The sequence below is a fragment of the Primulina eburnea genome, chromosome 3 (assembly GCF_022965805.1).
Source record: "Primulina eburnea isolate SZY01 chromosome 3, ASM2296580v1, whole genome shotgun sequence".
In the NCBI taxonomy this organism is placed as follows: Eukaryota; Viridiplantae; Streptophyta; class Magnoliopsida; order Lamiales; family Gesneriaceae; genus Primulina; species Primulina eburnea.
The window spans coordinates 1,115,343-1,137,092 of NC_133103.1; the positions used below are offsets into that span (position 1 = coordinate 1,115,343).

The 21,750-nt window shown below is 33.9% G+C and overlaps 4 protein-coding genes across 5 annotated transcripts; 2 read left to right on the top strand and 2 right to left on the bottom strand.

Moving 5' to 3' along the window:
* The first annotated feature begins 344 nt into the window (after positions 1-344).
* On the top strand, positions 345-1,765 carry LOC140825111 (probable receptor-like protein kinase At1g49730). Its single transcript, XM_073186652.1, has 2 exons — positions 345-983; positions 1,056-1,765. The coding sequence occupies exons 1-2, from the start codon at positions 536-538 to the stop codon at positions 1,712-1,714; spliced, it is 1,107 nt and encodes a 368-aa protein (XP_073042753.1). The 5' UTR covers positions 345-535; the 3' UTR covers positions 1,715-1,765.
* Positions 1,766-7,986: 6,221 nt separating this feature from the next.
* Positions 7,987-10,329, top strand: LOC140825110 (abscisic acid 8'-hydroxylase CYP707A2-like). Its single transcript, XM_073186650.1, has 6 exons — positions 7,987-8,264; positions 8,357-8,675; positions 8,769-9,155; positions 9,253-9,427; positions 9,606-9,712; positions 9,816-10,329. Exons 1-6 carry the CDS (start codon positions 8,065-8,067, stop codon positions 10,038-10,040), a joined length of 1,413 nt encoding a protein of 470 aa, XP_073042751.1. The 5' UTR covers positions 7,987-8,064; the 3' UTR covers positions 10,041-10,329.
* A 1,416-nt stretch (positions 10,330-11,745) lies between these two features.
* On the bottom strand, positions 11,746-14,205 carry LOC140825112 (protein MODIFYING WALL LIGNIN-2-like). 2 transcript variants are annotated; one of them, XM_073186654.1, is made up of 3 exons: positions 13,737-14,205; positions 13,445-13,653; positions 11,746-12,387 (listed from the first exon to the last, which is right to left on the bottom strand). In XM_073186654.1, exons 1-3 carry the CDS (start codon positions 13,842-13,844, stop codon positions 12,183-12,185), a joined length of 522 nt encoding a protein of 173 aa, XP_073042755.1. In that variant the 5' UTR covers positions 13,845-14,205; the 3' UTR covers positions 11,746-12,182. The 2 variants fall into 2 exon arrangements, with proteins under 2 accessions (XP_073042755.1, XP_073042754.1); XM_073186653.1 differs by having other exon boundaries at positions 11,750-12,420; positions 13,737-14,175.
* A 694-nt stretch (positions 14,206-14,899) lies between these two features.
* On the bottom strand, positions 14,900-21,425 carry LOC140825113 (long-chain-alcohol oxidase FAO4A). The gene is made up of 3 exons (XM_073186655.1): positions 21,125-21,425; positions 18,728-18,997; positions 14,900-16,888 (listed from the first exon to the last, which is right to left on the bottom strand). The coding sequence occupies exons 1-3, from the start codon at positions 21,296-21,298 to the stop codon at positions 15,068-15,070; spliced, it is 2,265 nt and encodes a 754-aa protein (XP_073042756.1). The 5' UTR covers positions 21,299-21,425; the 3' UTR covers positions 14,900-15,067.
* Between the last annotated feature and the right edge of the window lie 325 nt (positions 21,426-21,750).

The window sequence follows — 21,750 nt, forward strand, 5'->3', positions numbered from 1 at the left end:
GGTCATCCATGAATAAGTATAACTTTTTATGCTAAGAGTATTACTTTTTATTGTGAATATGGGTAGGGTTGATCCGTCTCACAGATTAAGATCCGTGAGACAGTCTCACATGAGACCTACTCATCTTTTATTATTTGACAATCACGTTAACCTATTATTCTTCATTATCGATACTTTGCAATATTGAATAGTGACTATCGGTGGGAATATATGCACTAAATCTTTCTCCAATTAATTAAAATTTGAAAATATGCGACGAAAGTCGAGTCCTCTTGTTCTCGATGTATCTCATGCCGTTCTTGCATTGACTTCGTTTCTGAATTACTCTAGCTTGTTTAATAGATTCTATATAATTGTACTTATATGCGATCTTCTTTAGTATTTTTTGATTAGTGATTTAATTCATGTTATGTACGTAAAAATATCATCCTACCGATCGCAATCATATAAGTTGTTCATCATAATTTATTAAATTTTATATTTAAGGCATAATATTGAAATAATGGAGGAATAGTACGCCTATACAGAAGCAAAAATGTGGTTTCTTGGTTTCTCCACATCAAGTAGAAGAAGCTATTTGATTGCTGGTGCCATAACTCTAGTCATCGTTCTCACGATCATTTTAAGAAAATGGGTTGTGTATTTGGAGTCTCAAGATGATAAATCTTTAGCGGATCAAAGCGCTCAGAAGTGTAAAGAGATCGCACCACAACCCATTAGCTGTAAAATCAAAAACTATTCGATCAGGACATATTCACTGGAGGAGCTAAAGGTGGCCACGACTGATTTCCGAATTCGGGTCGGGGTCGGAGCGACTTCGTATGTGTACCTTGCAGAGCTTGGAGATGGAAGATTTGGTGCGGTGAAAAGGGTGATGGAGGAGAGGGGTGGCAGCCAGAAGATGTTCTTGGATGAAGTCTCGGTTTTGCTTAGGATTTCTCATCCGAATTTGGTGTGCCTGATGGGATTCTGCTTGGAGAAAGGTATGTGTTCTTGTACTGTGTACGTGTACATTTAATCTATCAAAACTGAAATTGCTAACGACGATTCACCAGGAGAGCAACTTCTACTCCTGGAATACGTCCCAAGAAACAGCCTATTCGACCGAATGCATACCCACCAAGGCCAATCTGCCGGAATCCTAAGCTGGTCCGATCGCCTCAGCATCGCCCTCGACATCGCCTACGCCCTCGACTATCTCCACTCCGTCGCCGATCCTCCTGTCATCCACAGAGACATCAAGTCGTCCAACGTCCTCCTGATTGATGACAGCCACGCAAAACTAGCGGATTTCGGGCTGTGCAAGCTCGGCAACGACCCCCAAACAGCCCACACACCAATTGCGGTAAAGGGTTCCCTCGGCTATGTCGACACAAGTTATCTACAAACCGGAATCGTGTCGCCGAAGAGCGACGTCTATAGCTTCGGGGTTCTACTTCTCGAGCTGATCACCGGGTTGAGATCGTTGCAGGGCTCGTTTACATTGGCTGAATGGACTCAGGAGTGCCGGAAGAATTGTGATGATGTAGAAATAATGTTGGTGAAAATGGTGGATCCGAAACTTAATGGCAAGGTGAATGTGGAACAGTTGCGGGTTTTGGTGGAAGTGGCGAATCTTGCTCTGGCTTCGAACTCGGAAACGAGGCCGGATATGGCACATATTGCTTACAGAATTTTGACCTGTATTGGGATTAAGGATCAGTTGCCAGTCTAGGATTTTCAGTTCAAAGTTTTAAAGGTATACAGTATATAATAATTTATGTAACTATCACATGTTCATAGTAGTTTTTTTTTTTTTTTTCCTTTTTAGATTATAAAATTCGAAATCACTAATTTTTTGTTGAATAAACTCTTCACGGACGAATTTGTCGCACAAGGTTACCAGATCACGCTAGCTCATACGAAAAGTTTTTAATGCTTGTATATAATCGAAGATGTCTCATTTGCTTGCAAAAAGATAAAAATATCGTCTCCCTTTACATAATTAAAATTTTCGGTATAATAATTTTTTTTTAAACTATGTAATGGTGATATAGTCGATGAGCAAGCCCACGAATCCGGCCCACAAACCTCTAAACAGCAAAAAAGAACTCACGGCCCATTTCTTATGGTGGTAGCCTCAATGCAAGAAGTAGCTGGGTTTTCTTGCACACAGGAAAATAATAATAATAATAATAATAATAATAATAATAATAATAATAATTAAAAAACATACAACATAGGTCTAAAAATCCATCTGTCCCCCCATCAAGTTACATATTTTAAGGCAATATTTATAAATTTACTTTACAAAAGAGAAATTTAATTGTGTGTATCCGTTGTCTCCTGGTAGGAAATATTCTTCATTCAAAGCCGAAAAAACATTTACATATTTAATATATTTTTATATAAACTACATTAGTAAAAGTAATGCATAAAAAATGAAGTATATAAAAAAATAGATTTTATATTGTCACCTGGTTTTCTCGAACCGCCATGAGGAAAGGTAAATAATTAATTCGTATTTAAGCATGCAATATAATAAAAATTTCGTAAAATTAAAAAATATATATAAAATAAAAATTAATCTTGATTGTGAAGCCGCCATAATTCATAAAGTGATTTTTATGTAATAATTTATACAGATGGACCGCTGCTAAGCAATTTGAATTTCAGTGACTTATCTATCTATTCATGCTGTCTCTGTCTATGCAAGAGCTGTAACCGAGTATTTGCAGATCACTTTATTCAAAAAAATTTAAAAAAAGATTTACTTTATTCAACCCACTTTTCTTCATTATCATTTATCCTAATTTAATGATTGATTTAATTAAATATAGAAATTTTTTAAAATATAATTAATATATTTAATAAATATGGTTAGATTGATACTGAACAATGTATTTGGAATGAATATGAACTTTATATTTGGAACACTGGAAGTATAATACTCGAATTTCTGTAAAATTAATGTAATTAATTAATCATTATTAGTTATTTCATGAATCATGAAATATTTTTGGGGATCTATATTGAATTATGAATTTAATAAACTTTATATTGAAATTTTAATACAGATGTAACACACACGCACCGATGCAGATGGACCCAGTAACAACGACCCGGCCCAATTGTGATTTGTCTTTCTGAAAGCGACGTGCAAATTGCAGATGGGGAAAAAACAATGTTTCATAATTGGATTGTGGGGTGACCATGCTTGCTTTGAAAATTGGCTCAATTGCTGAATTGACAGTCGAATCAAAAAATCATTATATTATATATAATAATAATATATTTTCAATTCTAAAGATATTATATATAAAATAATAATATATTTTCAATTCTAAAGATTTTAAATATATATATATATATAATAAAAAATTATTTATCCAAATTTAAAATCTATACAATATACATATAATCAAACATAATTATATATATATATATATATATTAAAAAATCAAAATAAAGTCCAATATTATTAAATATTATTTTTTGTAAAGTTCAAAATCAAAATAATCATATATATAAATATAAAAATTCAATATTTTAAAAAAAATTAAAATGTATTGATCAATCGAACCGGGTATTGATTTGACTAGTTCTGACCGATTTTACTGAACAAACCTTTACTGATCAAACGGTTATTTAGTACTTTTCGGGCCGGATTTACATGTTCTTGACTTTTCTAACTAATTTTGATCGGTTTGAACGGTCCAACGATTATTTAATAGTTTTCGGACCGGGGTGTGACCGATTTGTATTTACATGCGCATATCTACAATTCATGGCCACGCCATTCTCGTTTCCGAAGCGTGTGTACAGATTGAAATTGAAATGGATGTTGATTTCTGTTTTTTTAATAACTTGAATTGTATATATATCTTTTGAAAACAAATTGTGAAGTGATGAGATTTAAAGACATCTTCTGATCGAATGATTCCAAAATAAAACATATGATTATGAATTTTGTTGTTCTCGAATGTTTCGTGTCCAATTTTATCAAGGTTCGAACTGATTTAAACTATAATTTATCATTTCATGTTTGAACATTAACTGCTTTCAAAGAAAATAAGTTATATTACAGAGAATAACATGAATATTATATTTTAATAAAAAGGAATAAAAATATACATGCATGATCATGTCCGATCCGTTTGTTTACGTTATATAGTTTAAATCATGTAACTTATAAGATATATAAGTATTTTTTTATACAATCTAATCTAACTAAACTACTACAAAGTCTAATTCGAACTCAAAATAGAATAAAATTAAAAGATCTCACTCTTATCACTAAGCTAAATATCTCGTCCATATATACTTTGATTAAAACTAAGGTTTTGTTTGGTTAGATGATTTTAAAATTTATAAATTTTGATTATAATTTATCGTTAACAATAACATAACAGATTAAATTTTAACTTCATATCTTATTTATTAACGAATTAATTATATAAAATAAAATGAATTTCAAATATTTTTGTTAATCACGCTTCAATTTTCTAAAAAGGTGTTATTTGGATTTATATGAAAACCCCATCCGACAACTTAATTTTAAAGTCGTACCACGTTTCCAAACCGTGTGTATGATTATCAAAATCATTTATGAACATTAATCAATGGCGAAATTAATTGATTGAAATGAGCTATCAAACTTATTGAATTGATCACCAGCTGTATGTTTTCTTGAAAAAGATGTTTAATTGGACTATTATTATTATTATTTAAAAAATATTACATACGATGAAATACTTTCTTATACGAGTCCTTATAATTTGGACATTTGTCTTAGAAAAAGAATCACTTCAAATTTTTGTCATTCGAAAAAAACATAATTTTAAAATTTTGCATTATAATTCTTTTGCGCCAGTGGTATATTAGAGGGGGCAATCTTGGGACCGGGCCCTCGCTATGGGACAAATATAATAGAGTACCGTAGTCTTTTAATGGGTGAAGGGTCAAAATGGCTCGATAGGATAATAATTCAAAGGCTACAGGACCCACCGATCAGTGTCAATTTGTGAAATAAATTAGAGGAACTTGCAACTTTTTTCCTCCGTTTGTCCCTTGAGTGGAATATTAGTATAAGCCGTGTGCAATTATTTAAATGAGATGGCTTTTCATTTATTAAAAATATCAAAGCTTTTAGGTTTCAGGTAAGGTACTACTGTGCACATTAACCTTGATTGGCCCCATGGCTCGTCAACGTGTGAAGTTATAACATGGATATTGGTTGGTGTTATAACATTCATTATTTTTATTTTATATATATATATATATATATATATATATATAAATATGATGTCTATATATCATGTATATATTATATTACATTTATATTATGTTATATTCATTTTAACATTAACATTCATTATATGTGGTTCTACCATCGACTCATATTATTCTACATTAAATATATATATTTTCAATTTTATTTACATTTTTTAAATGATTATTACCTAGTTTTTTTATTTTTATAATGGCCAATGAATCCCACGCCAGAAATTTGGGCGTATATGCGGCAATAGGCATTAGGCGTTTTAATTTTTGTTTTAAATTTTTTTTGGACAGCGTTCGAATAAATGAACACTTTGAACGCCGGGGTGGATTGGGAGCTGAGTTGACTGTTGCAACATGTATCACATTGAATGTCATTATTCTTGGGTGTTGTAACAATCGAATTTTAACATGAATATGGATGCTCTTAGTTGGGTTGATGAGATTTTTAGAATAAAAAATATTATTATTTTTTATTCTAATGACAAATACATTCGTTATCTTTCAGTTTATGCTGGATAAACCTCCAAACTGATATAGTATCCTGCAAACACGCTAGAGTTGTAACCCGCACTGAGAGGATGACTCTGAGCAAATCTTGATTTTGTCTGATAACAGTCTTAGAAAGCTCATAAAATACTTATCCAATTTTCATTCCAAATGGGGAAAAATTAAAACTCGAGGCCAAGTACAAAGTCAAACATGCAATTTGTTTTGGGTGGGATGGTTTGAAAAATGTTGATCACCCTAATTTATTACGATAGAAAGTCAAATCGTTCAATATATGAACATAAATTCAACGATTACTTCATAATTACTGTCTTATAATCGATCGTTACCTTATAACTAATTTATTTAACTTTTAATAAATAAAACAATTATTTCTCCAACACAGCAGACGGCGTCAGATCTTTCCAGGTAGGAGCAAAACTTTTTCATCAACTTGTTCGACATTGTATTATTTAAAAGCAACATTTCCATCAACTTGATTGAAATTTTATTATATTTATTACTGTTAAAACCATAATTTTCGTCAACTTGGTTGACATTTTATTTGCGATAACGGGTACAATGAACATCTGTAGGTGTGGTTCGAACACAAATTATTAATCAATTTAATTTCATCACATTTTTTGGAGCTTTCATTTATGGTGGAAAAAGTTCAAAAATGTCGTATTTGTCTAGTTGAATGAGTTCGTTCTTTTATCTTATTTCTATTGATAAATAATCATATCATATATAATTCGAATATTTGAAGTTCAAACCACATTAATTTCAAGCTCTAATTTCAAAAAAATACATTTAATCCAAACGATCAAATTAGTTTGCAACCACATTTAATTCGTTTAGTCAACAAACACGTTTAAGAATTAAACTGATTTATGTCAAACATTAAAAGTCAAAACAATTTGTCAATTATCTTGATTGACTTTTTGAATACACACAAAAAATCATGTGAGACGGTCTAACCGATCAATTTGTGAGACGAATATTGTAAATATGGATAACGTTGACATGTTTGACGAATAAAGATCTACGAGACTGTCTCAATCTCCTTCTCCTCTTATCTAATATATATATCCTTGAAAGATAATTCTATATATGCACTTGATAAGAATTGAAAATTTTAGATTAATTCGGCAATTCAAATTTCAAGATAAATAACTCTCTCACATTATGCGAAATTTTAAACAGAGATTCGAATTTTAAATTTCGTTTCTTATAAATTTTCCATTTAATTATTAGTATCTAACCGAGTATTGGATCAGTTTGACTTTTACTTTTTCCTCTTGATTTTCATCGAGTAAGTACGAGTTGTTCAAAGGGCTATTATATATGTGCTATCATATTATTTATTATACACGTGTTTGCAGTTTAATTACAATTTTTTGGGGTCAAACTTTTATTTAGACATTTCCCTTGACTTGACGAAGTCTACTTGAAACATAAACATGAACCAACTAACGCTAAGCAACTTATAATAATAGCAGATATCATTTGACTTGCAAAATCGAAGGATAAAGAATAAGATGTTAAATTGAAAAATATATCTATTTTTGAAGATGTAAAACATATTTTGTCGACGTTGTGGAAGAAGGAAATCCAAGAAACGTGGATAATCTATAAAAATATAGGAAAAAATGATTTCGCGTGACAAATTTCGCAACTTGTTCTATACTTTATATTTTTAGTTAATCATCCATTAATGTGAATCGTAATTTGATAAAAATGCAAGTGGGAAATGCTTTTTGGCCCCCAAATAAATAAAATATACAAAGCCATGCGTGGTACGGATGGCATCAAATTCATCCCCTTTATTAGTCTCTTCCAAGTATTTTTTTTGTCCCAACTCCCAAGGAGTTGTTTCCTCGCACCTCTCTCGTCAACCACACAGCTAGCCAAGTCTTATTCACGTGGCTACCCAAGAACCCGAAGGATGAAAATTAACTTTTAAAAATTCAAAATTTACCCATATCTGAAATATTAAATAAAGTTTACAAATAATTTTTTTTATAGTTAATTCATTCATGATTAATGGATGTATACTTACACGTGTCCTTTTCTGTTCCATCACTCCTCTTATACATACACTTATACGTACACATTTCCGCCGATATACGTGAGCTGGAGGTTGATTCCGTGTTTGGGTCTGATAGCTGTGTTAGAAAGGTCCATCCTCCACCTCCTCGGGATACCTATAAATACCCTCCCAATTCATCGCATCCCTTCATCCAAAAATTTTATTCTCTGATAAACGTATATTCATCGGAACAGTTTAAAGTTTGATCTTTTTGTTACAGAATCATGGAATCCATCTCGTTTTGTTACATATTCGGAACCTTCATTTTCTCATGCTTACTCCTGAATCGGATCTTTAAATTCCGGTCGTTTGGCAAAGTAAACTTGCCGCTTCCGCCGGGGAGCATGGGCTGGCCTTATGTTGGTGAAACCTTCCAGCTGTACTCGCAGAACCCGAATGCTTTCTTTGCGTCAAAAATCAAGAAGTTAGTTCAAGTTTCCCACGTTTTGTTTTTGCAAGATTTCGAGATTTTGTTTGACCTTAATTCTCACGGAAAAATTGTTTCGACTTTGGCAGGTATGGCTCCATATTCAAGACTCACATCTTGGGGTGCAATTGTGTGATGATTTCGAGCCCGGAGGCGGCCAGACTTGTGCTTGTTTCAAAATCCAATCTCTTTAAGCCGACATTTCCTGCTAGCAAAGAGAGGATGTTGGGCAAACAAGCCTTGTTCTTTCACCAGGGAGACTACCATGCCAAGCTGAGGAAGCTTGTTCTACGAGCATTCATGCCCCAAGCGATAAAAAACATCATTCCGGAGATCGAATCGGTTGCGGAAAGCACTTTGGAATCATGGGACGGCAGATCGATCACCACTTACCAGGAAATGAAAACGGTGAGTTTCATCATCATTCCGAAAGCCTCAAAAACAGGGGAAAAACAGAGCCTTGAAATCTGATTATGATTAGCTTCAAATTAATTCTTGCAGTACACATTCAATGTGGCAATGCTTTCGATTCTTGGGGAAGATGAAGTTTTGTACAGAGATGATCTCAAGAGATGCTACCACATTCTTGAAAAGGGATACAACTCGATGCCGATTAATCTCCCCGGGACCCTTTTCCACAAGTCAATGAAGGCTAGAAAGGAATTGGCACAAATCTTGGCCAAAATCATCTCACTCAGGAGGCAAATGAAACGTGATCACACCGATTTGCTCGGTTCTTTCATGGAGGATTCCGAAGGTCTAACCGATGAACAAATCGCAGACAATGTCATCGGCGTGATTTTCGCTGCTCGCGACACTACAGCTAGCGTGTTAACTTGGATTTTGAAATATCTTGGTGAAAACCCAAGTGTTCTGCAAGCTGTCACCGTAAGAACCCATATCCTAAACTTCGAAAACAAACATCTGAACTTTGCTAAAATTCTTTTTCATGGAAATTAAAGACTTTCTGTTGGGATTTTTGCAGGAAGAGCAAGAGGGCATAATTAATTCCAAAGAAGAGCTCGGTGAGGAGAAAGGTTTGAATTGGGAGGACACCAAGAAAATGCCAATCACTTCGAGGGTGATTCAAGAAACACTGAGAGTGGCATCCATCTTGTCTTTTACTTTTCGTGAGGCTGTCGAAGATGTAGAATTCAACGGTAAGTTTAACTTCAATAACCCACGAAACATATATTTTATACTATCAAGTTTCAAATATAAAATTGGTCCAAAAATAAACTTCTTCAACTGTTAATTTAAAAGAAAAAAAAATCGCCAAAATTATTTTGCCAACCGTCCCTGCTGTCTAACAGTTACTTGTTTAACGTAAATTTGCAGGATATCTAATTCCAAAAGGATGGAAAGTGTTGCCCCTCTTCAGAAATATTCACCACAATCCTGCTAATTTCCCGGAGCCAGAGAAATTCGAACCTTCGAGATTTGAGGTAATTTTTAGTAAAATAATCATAAATTTCATTTACTCCTACTAATTGCATCCAACATGATCCCTTCCAAGAAAAGATGGTTAATTTTTTTTATTTATTACAGGTGGCGCCGAAGCCCAATACATTCATGCCATTTGGCAATGGGATTCACTCCTGCCCGGGGAATGAGTTAGCCAAGCTAGAGATTTTAATCCTCGTGCACCATCTCACCACAAAATACAGGTGGAGTATAATGGACCAACAAAATGGAATCCAATATGGGCCCTTTGCTCTTCCCCAGAATGGGTTGCCCATTAGTCTCTCTCGCAAAAGCCCAAACCGGACATGATTCTTTCTAAATATAGGAAGAAATTTGGTCAAAGGAAAATGCCACTATAAATCTTGAAAGGATAGGGGGAATTTGTACATAAGTGAGTTTCTATAGATGGCAATACATAGAAAATGATGCGAAAATTATAGCCTTATTTATTTCCTAACATAAATAGAATATTTGTAGGTATCTTATGTTTATCTAGTATTTTTTCTCCTTTCTTTAATACCATTTTCACTTGTAAAAGGCAATGAATAAACATATGTCATGCAAATGATTTTGGATTAGTCACATCAATTTTGATTAATATGGACTCAAGCTTAAATAATAATAATTATGCACTGATCTTCTAGTTGTTTATTGAGTGAGAGATTTTTTAATTTTTCAGCGATTTTTTTTTTTAAAATCACTCTAAATCAAACTACAAAACATCAAAGTAGTGTATTAGAACATAAATTTTTTTAATAATTATATATTATGGACAAAGCACCAGTGTAATAATACATACGCGGAAACACGATTCTTATATAAATGGCAGCAAATTTGACGACGAGTGATACACAAAAATGGGAACATAAAACGAATCCGTACCTGTATAAGGTGGCGAGGCCGAGTGGCGTTCACCCAAAATTCGGGAGGCGGCGTTTTTAAGTATAGAACGAGGAAATAATCGTAGTGCTAGCTTTTTATTGAAAATCAAGCGTTGTGATGATGGCCTTTGCAGTAAATCCATTTTCATTTTCATACAAAAGTTGTAATAAAATTCGACCACAGGAAGTCTAAGCCGCTTTCTCCATCTTAATTTCCTTCACGGAATTCACTATTAGATCACGTGGATTTCTCAAGTTTTAAAGAAAGATATATTATCTATTGATGAATTCAAGAGATAAAATTAAAGAAATATTCCAGATGTACTAAGCATACTCTTAAATAACTCCCTGATTTGTTTTTTTAGTTAATGTTATCTGCATCCTTTTTATATTATTATGTTTCCTCAATCATGCTGACCCTGACTTGAAATACTCCTAATACAAGGACGTAGTTATTATGGAGCCTTGTGTTTCTAACTGGTTCAACCACTGCATGTTAGTTCCCGATAGCAGTAGAGCCTGCAATTCTCTCTTTTCTTTTGCTTATCTAGATAGCTTGTCTGATGACTGTTGCTTGAATTTTATCGGTTTCGAAGTAGAAACGACGTATGTTTCTGCGTTTCATTTGCATTTCTCATTCTGAAGTACTCTGTTGAGAATATTGGGTAGGATCCTGTCTTAGCGTGTCATATAAATATGACAATGGTGAACCCCTGCCATTGAATGTGCCATCTTGTCTCAGTGTGTCATATAAATATGATTATGTATATATACATATAAAACTATGTTCTAATATTTTCGTGAGTGGGCAAGGTTATATATTTTACTAGGATCTATTTGTGTTGTCACGCGATTTCTATCACTGAAAATCACAGGCATGATATTTTTCTCAACTTTAGTGAAGAATTAATTGACAGTCTAAAATTTTTTCTATATGACAATCAGCAGTTGCGATGGTATGGAGTTGGACGGCGAGAATCGTGGCTCGTGCAATCCGGCAAGTGTGAAAAACCATTTAAACCGTGGCCGTGGTGGTTTCCCGAGGGGATAACCTGCATGTTATTTTTAGACAGAGTTCACTATGCTAACCTTCTATAAGACGCATCGCTTTGTCTCCAATATGATGCTTATGGACAATGAAGCTGTGCGAATAATTAACTTGGCCAAGTCAAATTATAAGAAATGAATACAGATCTAGCATGTTCAAATAGCTACCAAGATATATATCATTATATTCTGAACACTGTTCTAGTTTCCATTTGTTTAGGATAGAAAAATAGACCAACCTTGGTCATGTCTATTTGTATTTCTGTCTGGGGAAGAATCAGGCCAAAACAAATATCAAATCATAGTTGCCACGGGACAAACGTCATCCCTTTATCTTTTTTATTCTCTCTCTCTCTTCAAGTAAATTTTCATTCACTTCCCTTCTCTATGGAGTCTTCATCAAAAAAAAAAAAAAAAAAAGCTATGGAATCGCATGCAGCCCCACAATTCGCCGCCTGTTCGACGTATTTGTACCGTGAAACGATCTCAAAATTTTGTTAGACTGAAAAATTCACAAATTTGGTTATTCTTGAACTCCTTCAAGAACCTTTCTGTTTTCTTCAGCCTGCCTGCGCCTTACGACTATGGTGGCTGAGCCGAGGGTCGACCCCAGTGCCATCAAAACCAACATGGCTGAACCAAGATAGACTCCATCTTTGACTAGGTAACATTTTCCATCCAACCAACCTTGCCCCAACTGCTGACTTCTGCTCATGCTAGTGGCTGCACTGATTAAAATAACAGCAATACCAAAGCTGATCCTGTTACATAATTCATTCTTTAAGAAAAAAACATTGTCATATAGATTTAATGATAGAGGTGTCGGTTGTGGGAATTATATTGTGTAGACACATATAGCTGTCCACGTGATGAAGGTTCCCTTCGCCTAGAAAATAATTTTGAAATTTTTCCCACATGGTTTTCAAGTCTTCATACCAGGAATTATGAGATCAAACCATGTTTGGTGAAAGTTTTAGATTTTGGAGGATCCAGTAATATCTTTAACAGCTAGTACATTGTTATTATGTTGCTCCTATTTTTAACTAATTTTAACTTTATAATTTTAACCATCAAAATGATTTATGCTAATATTTTTTCAGTAATATCATATTACATGACACGAAATAAAATTTGGAAACCCCTTCCTGTAAAATCAGTAAATTAAAGCTAATAATATATATACCTTATTGGATTCATAATATTGTAAACAAAACTTCTCTATTTGATCTATCAAATGTTCTCTCTTAAAAAAAGAAAGAAGAGGTGTTATACTAAAGAAAGGACAGGAGCAAGCATTATGACTGATTCATTTTCGGGAAATATTGAATTTTTGGTTCGTAAATAACTAAATTAGTATATTTTTACAGAATATACCTGCTGTAAAATGATTTTTCAATCATCTGCTTTTTTTTTTTTTATGATGATAGAGTACGTTATTGTTAATTTTTCGTATGCAAAATCTGATAGTCTGCAAACCATGCTAGCCAGTAAAAAACATCTCGCAAACTTTGTGCAACATACGGAAATATTGATACAAAAAATCGAACTTCTGATCATTGATCAAACACTAAGAATTAGTCGAATACCTAAAGCGGCCCAGTAAAAGTTTTGTTTAGTATTGACTTCAGACATTAAACCCACTGGGACTAATTTTTAATCGTTAAATTTTATTTAACTTTTCATATCAAACAATTTAACTTTTTATAGAACACTCACAGATTAGATAAACACATACATATATACATATATATAATTTACCAAGATTACCGGTTATATGATACTTACCAAGATAAAATCAACAAAGCGCAGGATAAAGTGGGCATTCTGAGTTTACAGCTGGTGATGTCCTCTGTTGAACAGAATTTTCTGGAGATCAATAATAAATTTGCCGTCACTTGAGTCGCAACCAGAAAGATTAAACCCATGACTCCCAATTCAACGCCCGCGCTTCTGGGCAAATAACACAGCTTTCCCTCCAATCTAAGATCCTCTTTCTGGATCAAAATCAATCAATGAATCGATACGCTGAACTGTATAATAAAAAAAATCGAATTGATCATATGTAAATCACAAATACCTTCGATTTCTTGAATTCAGCTGCAAGGCACAAGGTAAAGGAAACAATGCCTAATGCTATGGTGACAGAGGAGAACAATACAAAACTGTGACTATTTAGTCTTTCCATGTAAAATTTCAATGGCTGGTTTGAAATTATGGGTGTGTACTTATCCTTTGATCAAAGATTTGGGAAGGAGAAACATGGATTGGGATTGAAGCTTGGAGTCTAATGAAAGCAAACAAGAATTGGGTATTGGGTTCTTGATGTTTACCTTTCTTGGATTAGGATTGGTGGAGACGATGACCTTTTGGTGTAGAAAGTAATCTTTCATTTTCTTCACTGGAGAGAACATTGAATAATAGCAATGTCATATTAAAATATAATTATTGAGGTTTTGAGATTGGTGTGAATTAAAAGTAATCAATATGTGATGTGAAAGTAGAGAATGAAGAATAAAAATTAAGTTATTATATGGTATTATTCATAGTTACGGAAAATAGGAAAACTGTTGCATATTTCGGAATCTTGCATATGGTAAAAGAAAAAGAAAGAGTGGACCTAAATCTGTATTTATTGGGTTGTTGGGGCACAAAAAAAAGAAAGAAAAAGAAAGACGTCCCCAGACCCCAGTTGGCATCAGATGCCAACAAGTTTGTATCAAGCAGTAAGTCTTTTGTGAGATGGTCTCACGAATTTTTATAGACGAGTCAACCCTATCGATATTCATAATAAAAAATAATACTCTTAGCATAAAAAGTAATATTTTTTCATGGATGACCCAAATAAGATACCCGACTCACAAAATACGACCTGTAAATCGTCTTACACAAGTCTTTGCCCAAGCAATTTCAAAGCCACGCCAATAACCAACCCACCTTCATATTCTAATTCCAACTTTAACCTCAGACTAATATTTATTATTCATTTTATTTAATAAATTGTAACTCCAAATTTGCATTCACTACTCCTACACTTGATGTTTTTATCTTTCTCATCCCTTGTATTGACAAGAGAGATGAGTGTCAAATACATAAAATATAGGAAAAGTAAATACAGATGACTCAAAAACCAAACTTACAAATGTTATTAAAAATATATCACATCAAACAATAAAATAAACAGGAGTAGCTTATAAACCCATCCCATGAAGATTATACCACCAAGTTGACAACTTTTTTGGGTGGGTTGTGATAAGACACATCTTAGGTTTATAACATAATAAAAGTTTTAACTACATTTCATCTTCACAATCATCGACAATGTGTGTAATAATTTATTTTTTAAAACACAATATGTATAATAATAACAATAAAATTTCCAATCCATATTCGTTTGCTCCAGGGTACACATCAAGGATTGCTAGCTAATTCAACTCTTCCCTTGCCAAGGACCTCAAGAACTGACTGAGCAGTGCAGTAAGCAATTGCCTGAACCGTGACCATCGGATTTACCCCCAAAGCGGTCGGAAAAACGCTTGTATCCGCAACGAAAAGTCCTTCTACTTCCCAAGTCTCCCCATTGGGACGTACAGCTGACTCCTTCGGGTTGACCCCCATTCGGCAACTTCCCATCTGATGTGCTGAACATATAGGTGTTTCCAAATTCTTCAATGGCCTTAAACTTTCCTCCCTCACAAACGCATCCAATTCCTTTGAATCGGCTTCCTTCACTTTCAAGACTCTCCCTTTGTTGTGATGTGTCCCGATTTCCTCGGCACCGGCTGCTGCTAATATCCTCAGTGCTCTGTCTACTCCTTCGCTCAGAATTTCTCGATCGGATTTCTCCAATTTGTAACTTATATGAGTCGGCGACACTACAGCGCCCGAACCTTTATCTCTGGCAAGAGCAAATAGGTGAGCAGTTCTTGAAAATTTAAGCATCCGCTGTTTTATATCTGTACCAGAAAGCCATGGCATTAGTACAGAGAACATTCCAGGGTGCAATGCCGGTGTCTGAATCACTGCCCCGTATCCCGAATCTTCGAAATTCGCCACAACTGTCGACATATTTGTCAAAATTCTACCGTTGTAGCTTTTTTTCTCTCCCTCAGGCCATGAATCAGGTGAATCTGATTCAGGAAAGTAACCCCATGCTAATACGGCAGGATGAAGATGTAGATTCTTCCCTATGTTTGGATTCTTTAGCCCACTTCGTTTTAGCAATGGGGGTGTAAGAATCGCCCCACATGAAACCACGGTAACACCTGACTCCAAGATTGCGACTTCTTTCACCCCTTTATTTAGGAACGTAAAAGCTACACCGATGGCCCTTTTTCTGCCGTTTCTTTTATCCGTGATCACTTTTACAGCTTCACATTCAGGAAGAATTGCACCATTCCCCGACTCAACCAAATCCACTAGCCATGTCTCTGAAGTACCTCTCTTCTTCCCTTCTTTACAACCGAGGCAGCACCAGCCGCAGGAATGATCCGAAGGCGCGTTATTCGGGATCTTTCGAATGGGGTACCCTAAATTCTCACACCCTTTTCTCAAAACCATGCCATTGAATCCTTCTTGCTTGAATTCAGATTGAACTCCCATTTTTTGGCACACAACATCCAATGCCTTGGCAAAATCTTTGCTGTCAAACAATTCTAGTCCATGGTTTTCACTCCATTCTTTTGTAACATGCGGTGGGGTTTGGATCGAGGCCGACCAATTTACTGTCGATCCACCGCCTACTGTTGATCCTGCAAGCAAAAGAACGTCCATATTTTCTGTCCCAGAAATTCCATTTCCTAGGTACATTTGATCCAGCGCCTCCCCCTCAAGCAGCGAGAGATTATTTCTGGCCAAATATCTCCCCTTTTCAAGAACTATCACTTTGTAGCCAGCTTTTGCAAGAACACCAGCCACAACTCCGCCTCCTGAACCTGAACCGATCACCACAGCATCACATTTGATGCCGAACGATGGGTTCAGCGACTTCATTCTCGGGTTTATTGAATTCGCCATAGAAATAGGGAACCCAAAGTTTTGTAACTTGTCCAGGTTTGACGTTCTTGCTTGGTTCAAATCGACGATTCCTTTGTAAAGCGGTCCATTCAATTTTTCTTCACACGCATCTTCTTCTTGCATGGTTTTGGCCTTCACATTCTGAGTTTTGAGGTTTGGATCCGGGCCGCAGTAGCCTATGGCTTTCCAAGAAATATTCTCATTTTTCTCGTTCACCTGTTTGATCAATTCAAAATTTCCTCGTAACATTCCTCAAGAACTCGGGCGAACCAGTGTCATTTCATTTCAAGTACATATACATTCCAAAAGATATTGTTTCATCTCATAGTCTATGAATTGAACAAAATTTGGTTAAATTCGTTGATAATAATCTGTCACACATATTTACTATCCAAAATATGAATGAATATATCTTAATAAATAGTATCATTCTCGGGTACTAGAATGTGTTTTTTAAACTCTCGGCCCTCGGGATAGTCTATTTCTAGATACCGGGCATTGAAATGAGATACCAAAGTTTCCCGATTCTCTCTAAGGTCCCCTGTCTTTGGAAATTACTCCGTATTCAAAACTATTTACTGTTTCTCAACAAATTTCCTTTTGAATCATGGAACACAAGGCAACTTTTGAAGAGCGAGTGCTTACGGAAGATATAGTTGAATTGAATATGGTCGTGGTTTAAACTTCTGTTCCAACCACCAACAACTCTAATCTATAAAAATGAAAACAACATATTCATATCTTACCATTTGCTGTCAAGTTTGATGATTTCTTGACATTATGCCGGCTTTGGGTCCTACATCATTTATATATATATATGTATATATATATATATATACACTGAAATAATTAAATTATAGATATAAAGTGACTATGGACCAATAATTTGAGGGCTTGGTATTAATGAACTTCTGTCTCATCCACCCGATTGTTAGAATTCGATAAAAAAAAAATTATGCAACTGAGGGTCCCATGCCTTACGCTATGATTAGGACAGAAACTTGAGAATTGTTTGGTTTTTCTTTTTTAATATTTTGGGAAAAGGCTACAGGAAATATATAATTTCTAGAAATGATTTTGTGGGATGTAAATGTATGTTTTGAATTTTATTTTGAGCAAATATATATTTGATCATATACCATTTTATTTGATAATATTATTAAATTATATTCGATAAGAAAAAAAAATTTAAAAAGTTGTTTATGAATAATTGTGCAACAATATTTAGTTTTATTTTTTTGGGAGGAGAAACCCATTTCATTAATTGAAACTATACAAAATTGTTGCTTTATTTCATCTACTCATGTGGCATTGTTCTCATGATAGGATGGATGACCAAGATTTACTCATGCATATATAGGACCCATTTTTTTTAAAAAAATTATATGTATGACAAGATCTTACACGTTGAAATGAAGATAGAGTAGTGCCCACATAGGTAGGATCTCATCCACCAAAATTGTTGGACGCTATCCAAATGTAATCAATTAATTGTCATTGTATCAATCCAATCACTAAATAAGATAATTATTAATTTGGTATTGGAAAGATATGTACACATTGAAATTATTATGTAGAACCAAAGCAAATGCGATGAAAGAGGTAAGTAAACCTACGGAAGGTCTAATTGAATATATATATATATATATGGAATATGTCTCTTATTAAATGGATTAACTAATTTTTATATGTGACACGAGTAACCCTAATGATATTCATAATAAAAAATAATACTCTTAACATAAAAAGTAATATTTTTTTATGGATGACCCAAATAACTGAATAAGAGATCTGTCTCACAAAATACGATCCATGAGACCGTCTTACACAAGTTTTTGTCATTTCCATATATAGATTGAAAATATAATGTATCTAGCAATATGAAGGGCAAATCTATCAATTTACTTGAAAACATATCAAGGCTTTTCATTTTTATTTCTTGAAGAAATTTTTAAAGTTTAATTTCATTTATTTAAAAAAAAATCGACTAGATATGCACGCAACACGTATACATGTAAACTAGCATAAATCAACAAAACAAATTTAAATATTTACCTGAGTAAAAAAAACTAGGAGAGTGAAGATCTTGATGGCGGAATACAGGACTCTCAAGAGGAAAAAAAAGCTCCGTGACCACGAAACCAAAATCTTCTCTCTCTTATCAGCTGAAATCTTTGAAAATCTCTGAAAATAGGGAAAGTTTCTGGATAAACTATATCTCCCACACAGTATACAAGTCCCTATTCTCGTCGACAGCAATGTTAATGCAATTCTGCTCAAATAAATCTTCGGGTGTATTACTTTTCGTCCAAGAAAATTCGCAACCTGCAAATAATTAAGAATTTTTTTAACAAGTTTCGAGGACGACATTTGCATACGAGGCGTCGGGGTAGCCAAGTAGCGCAATTATCACCAAAAGACCAAAAATAAATCTTAAATTGAAACCGAAATTAATATTGAGTTTATCAGTGTTAAATCAACAAAGCGGCTCAAATACTTGGTGGTTGATAGATTTTGAGATCCCTCGAATTAATATATATCGTTGTATTTTGACAAACGACTTGATAATAAGAAACATGAATATCATAGCAATGTAATATCATCTTGAAACAATTAAATAATTCAATTATCATCAAATATATATATTCTATATTTCCAACAAAATCTACTCAATTTAAACCTAATTTTGTTAATTAGAATTGCGTATTTATTACGGAAGGTCAATAATTCGATGCACATGAAATTGATGCGGGGCCATGCAACTTGTGGCTGAGTGTATACTCACCCGCTGGAGTATATAAATTTCCCTTTCCAGTACCAACGACTTATATTATTAAGAATAAGTTTTTTTGTGAGACGGTCTTATGAATCTTTGTCTGTGAGACGGGTCAATTCTACCGATATTCACAATACAAATTAATACTCTTAGCATAAAAAAATATTTTCTTTATGGATGGCCCAAATAAGAGACATGTCTCATAAAATACGACATGTGAGACCGTCTAACACAAGTTTTTATATAGTATTAAAGGATACACACATATATATCCCCACACACATATGATTTTATATATTTTAATTAAAAGCCCCTACTTCTCATCCTATAGATATTTAAAATTTATTTTCGGCATTTTTTTTCTCGCATAATAACTTCATGCAAATTTCAACCTCAAGATAAAATCTCTCTGGTTATTTTTTCTTCCTAAAATCCCATTTATTGGATTATGTGTTTTAGTTTTTAAGCATTGCTTTACATGTGGTGCCATGCGTTTTTTGTTCAAACGTGAAGTTCGCAACTCACAAATAAATATAAAAGAGTTCGAAGATAATTAAACAATGACAAGATTATTTCTTAAAATTTAATTTTCTAGAGATATTAAATTCATTTTTTTATCAACGTGTTTTTGGCATATATATTTTAAAAGAATGAATGTATACGAAAATCTAAAATTAATATATCGATGAAAGAACATTTGTTTCACATGAGACATGAATAATTTGAATGGATGAAACATACTCACGTTACAAAAGGTGTAGATGGAAAGGTTTTAATAAATGTGGAAAAGGAAATATGGTTACAAACATTTACATCACGAAGAATAAAAATTCAATATTTTAATTATAAAAATAATAATATATACTTCAGAGGGCTGGTACGTATTTCGAATAGGTAAAAACTTGTGTGAGACGGTCTCACGGGTTATATTTGTGAGACGAATCTCTTATTTGGGTAATCCATGAAAAAATATTACTTTTTATGATAAGAGTATTACTTTTTATTGTGAATATGGGTAGGGTTGACCCGTCTCACGGATTAAGATCCGTGAGACGGTCTCACATGAGACCCACTCTTTCAAACGGTGGATGCCAGTTAATTTCAATCGTACAAAATAATAATATCTCACCTATAATATTAACTAGCGACCTTTCACATATACAAAATAAAACTCCTGAGAATATCTTAGAAATTAAACTACCATTCGGAAAATAAAAATCGTACAAATTAACCTATTGTAGGTAAAGTTTACGCTTACTTATTCTAAACAAAGAGTGTTACACTTGTTTCTTTCGATTACTTTGCCGAGAGAACAAAAGAGGTTCATTTAGTCTCCAAAATTTGAAATTTAAATCAACTGCATATAATAATGGAAGTGGGGAGAGAGCAAGGCAAACGTGGAGTTTGTAATATTAATTTACTACTTATGGAAATGCATAAAAGGCTTCACCAAGGAGTTATCAAACATGACTCATGTTTTATTAGTAGCGTAGATATTGATAATAATGTATATATAATATAAGATATGAAATATAAATGATAGCAAAGATAGAATATGTGGGGATGTCATGTTATTTTCGTGAACTAGACAAAATTATTACCTGAGAAAATGCAGAATACAAAAAAAAAAAAAAAAAAAAAAAGCTAGCGAAGGGAATATTCTACAAAATTCTTACAGGCAGCGGAGTTCCAGCCATGGAAGCTGAAGTTCCAAAGAATTCGACGACGGATTCATGGAGTTGATCTCTGCGAGAAACATCAATAGAGGGCAACAAAGTGTCGCACAAAGCAGAAAGAACCTCCATCTGGGAGGGAGAATAGGGGCATTTGGGAGCACCATTGTTGGCCATTTCGTGTATCCTTGTGCACCAGGAGCTAGGCGAGAGCAAGCGAAATCCGTGGTTTTTTTCGAGGGAGAAGTTGAGCAAGAGTTTAATTAAGAGTTGGTGACAGGAATTGGTCAGTGACAGTTGAGAAAATTTAATTAAGACCTTTCCACAAATTGGTCCAATATATAGAAACAATTATGTATGTACACGTACGCATGCATGGTGAGACATTACTTTAAGGATGTAATTAACGATCCACGTTGATTTTTAACATGTGAGATTAACATAAACAAATCAGAGATCAAACTTGTTAATTAAAAATAAATATGGATAGTTGGATTCACATCTACAGCAATGTCCTAACTCAGGTTACGTAGATTGAACTCAACCCTTAGCTAGCTAGCTTGGCACGTTGCATATATTACTGACAATTAATTATTTTTAAAGAACTCAACCCTTAGCTAGCTAGCTTG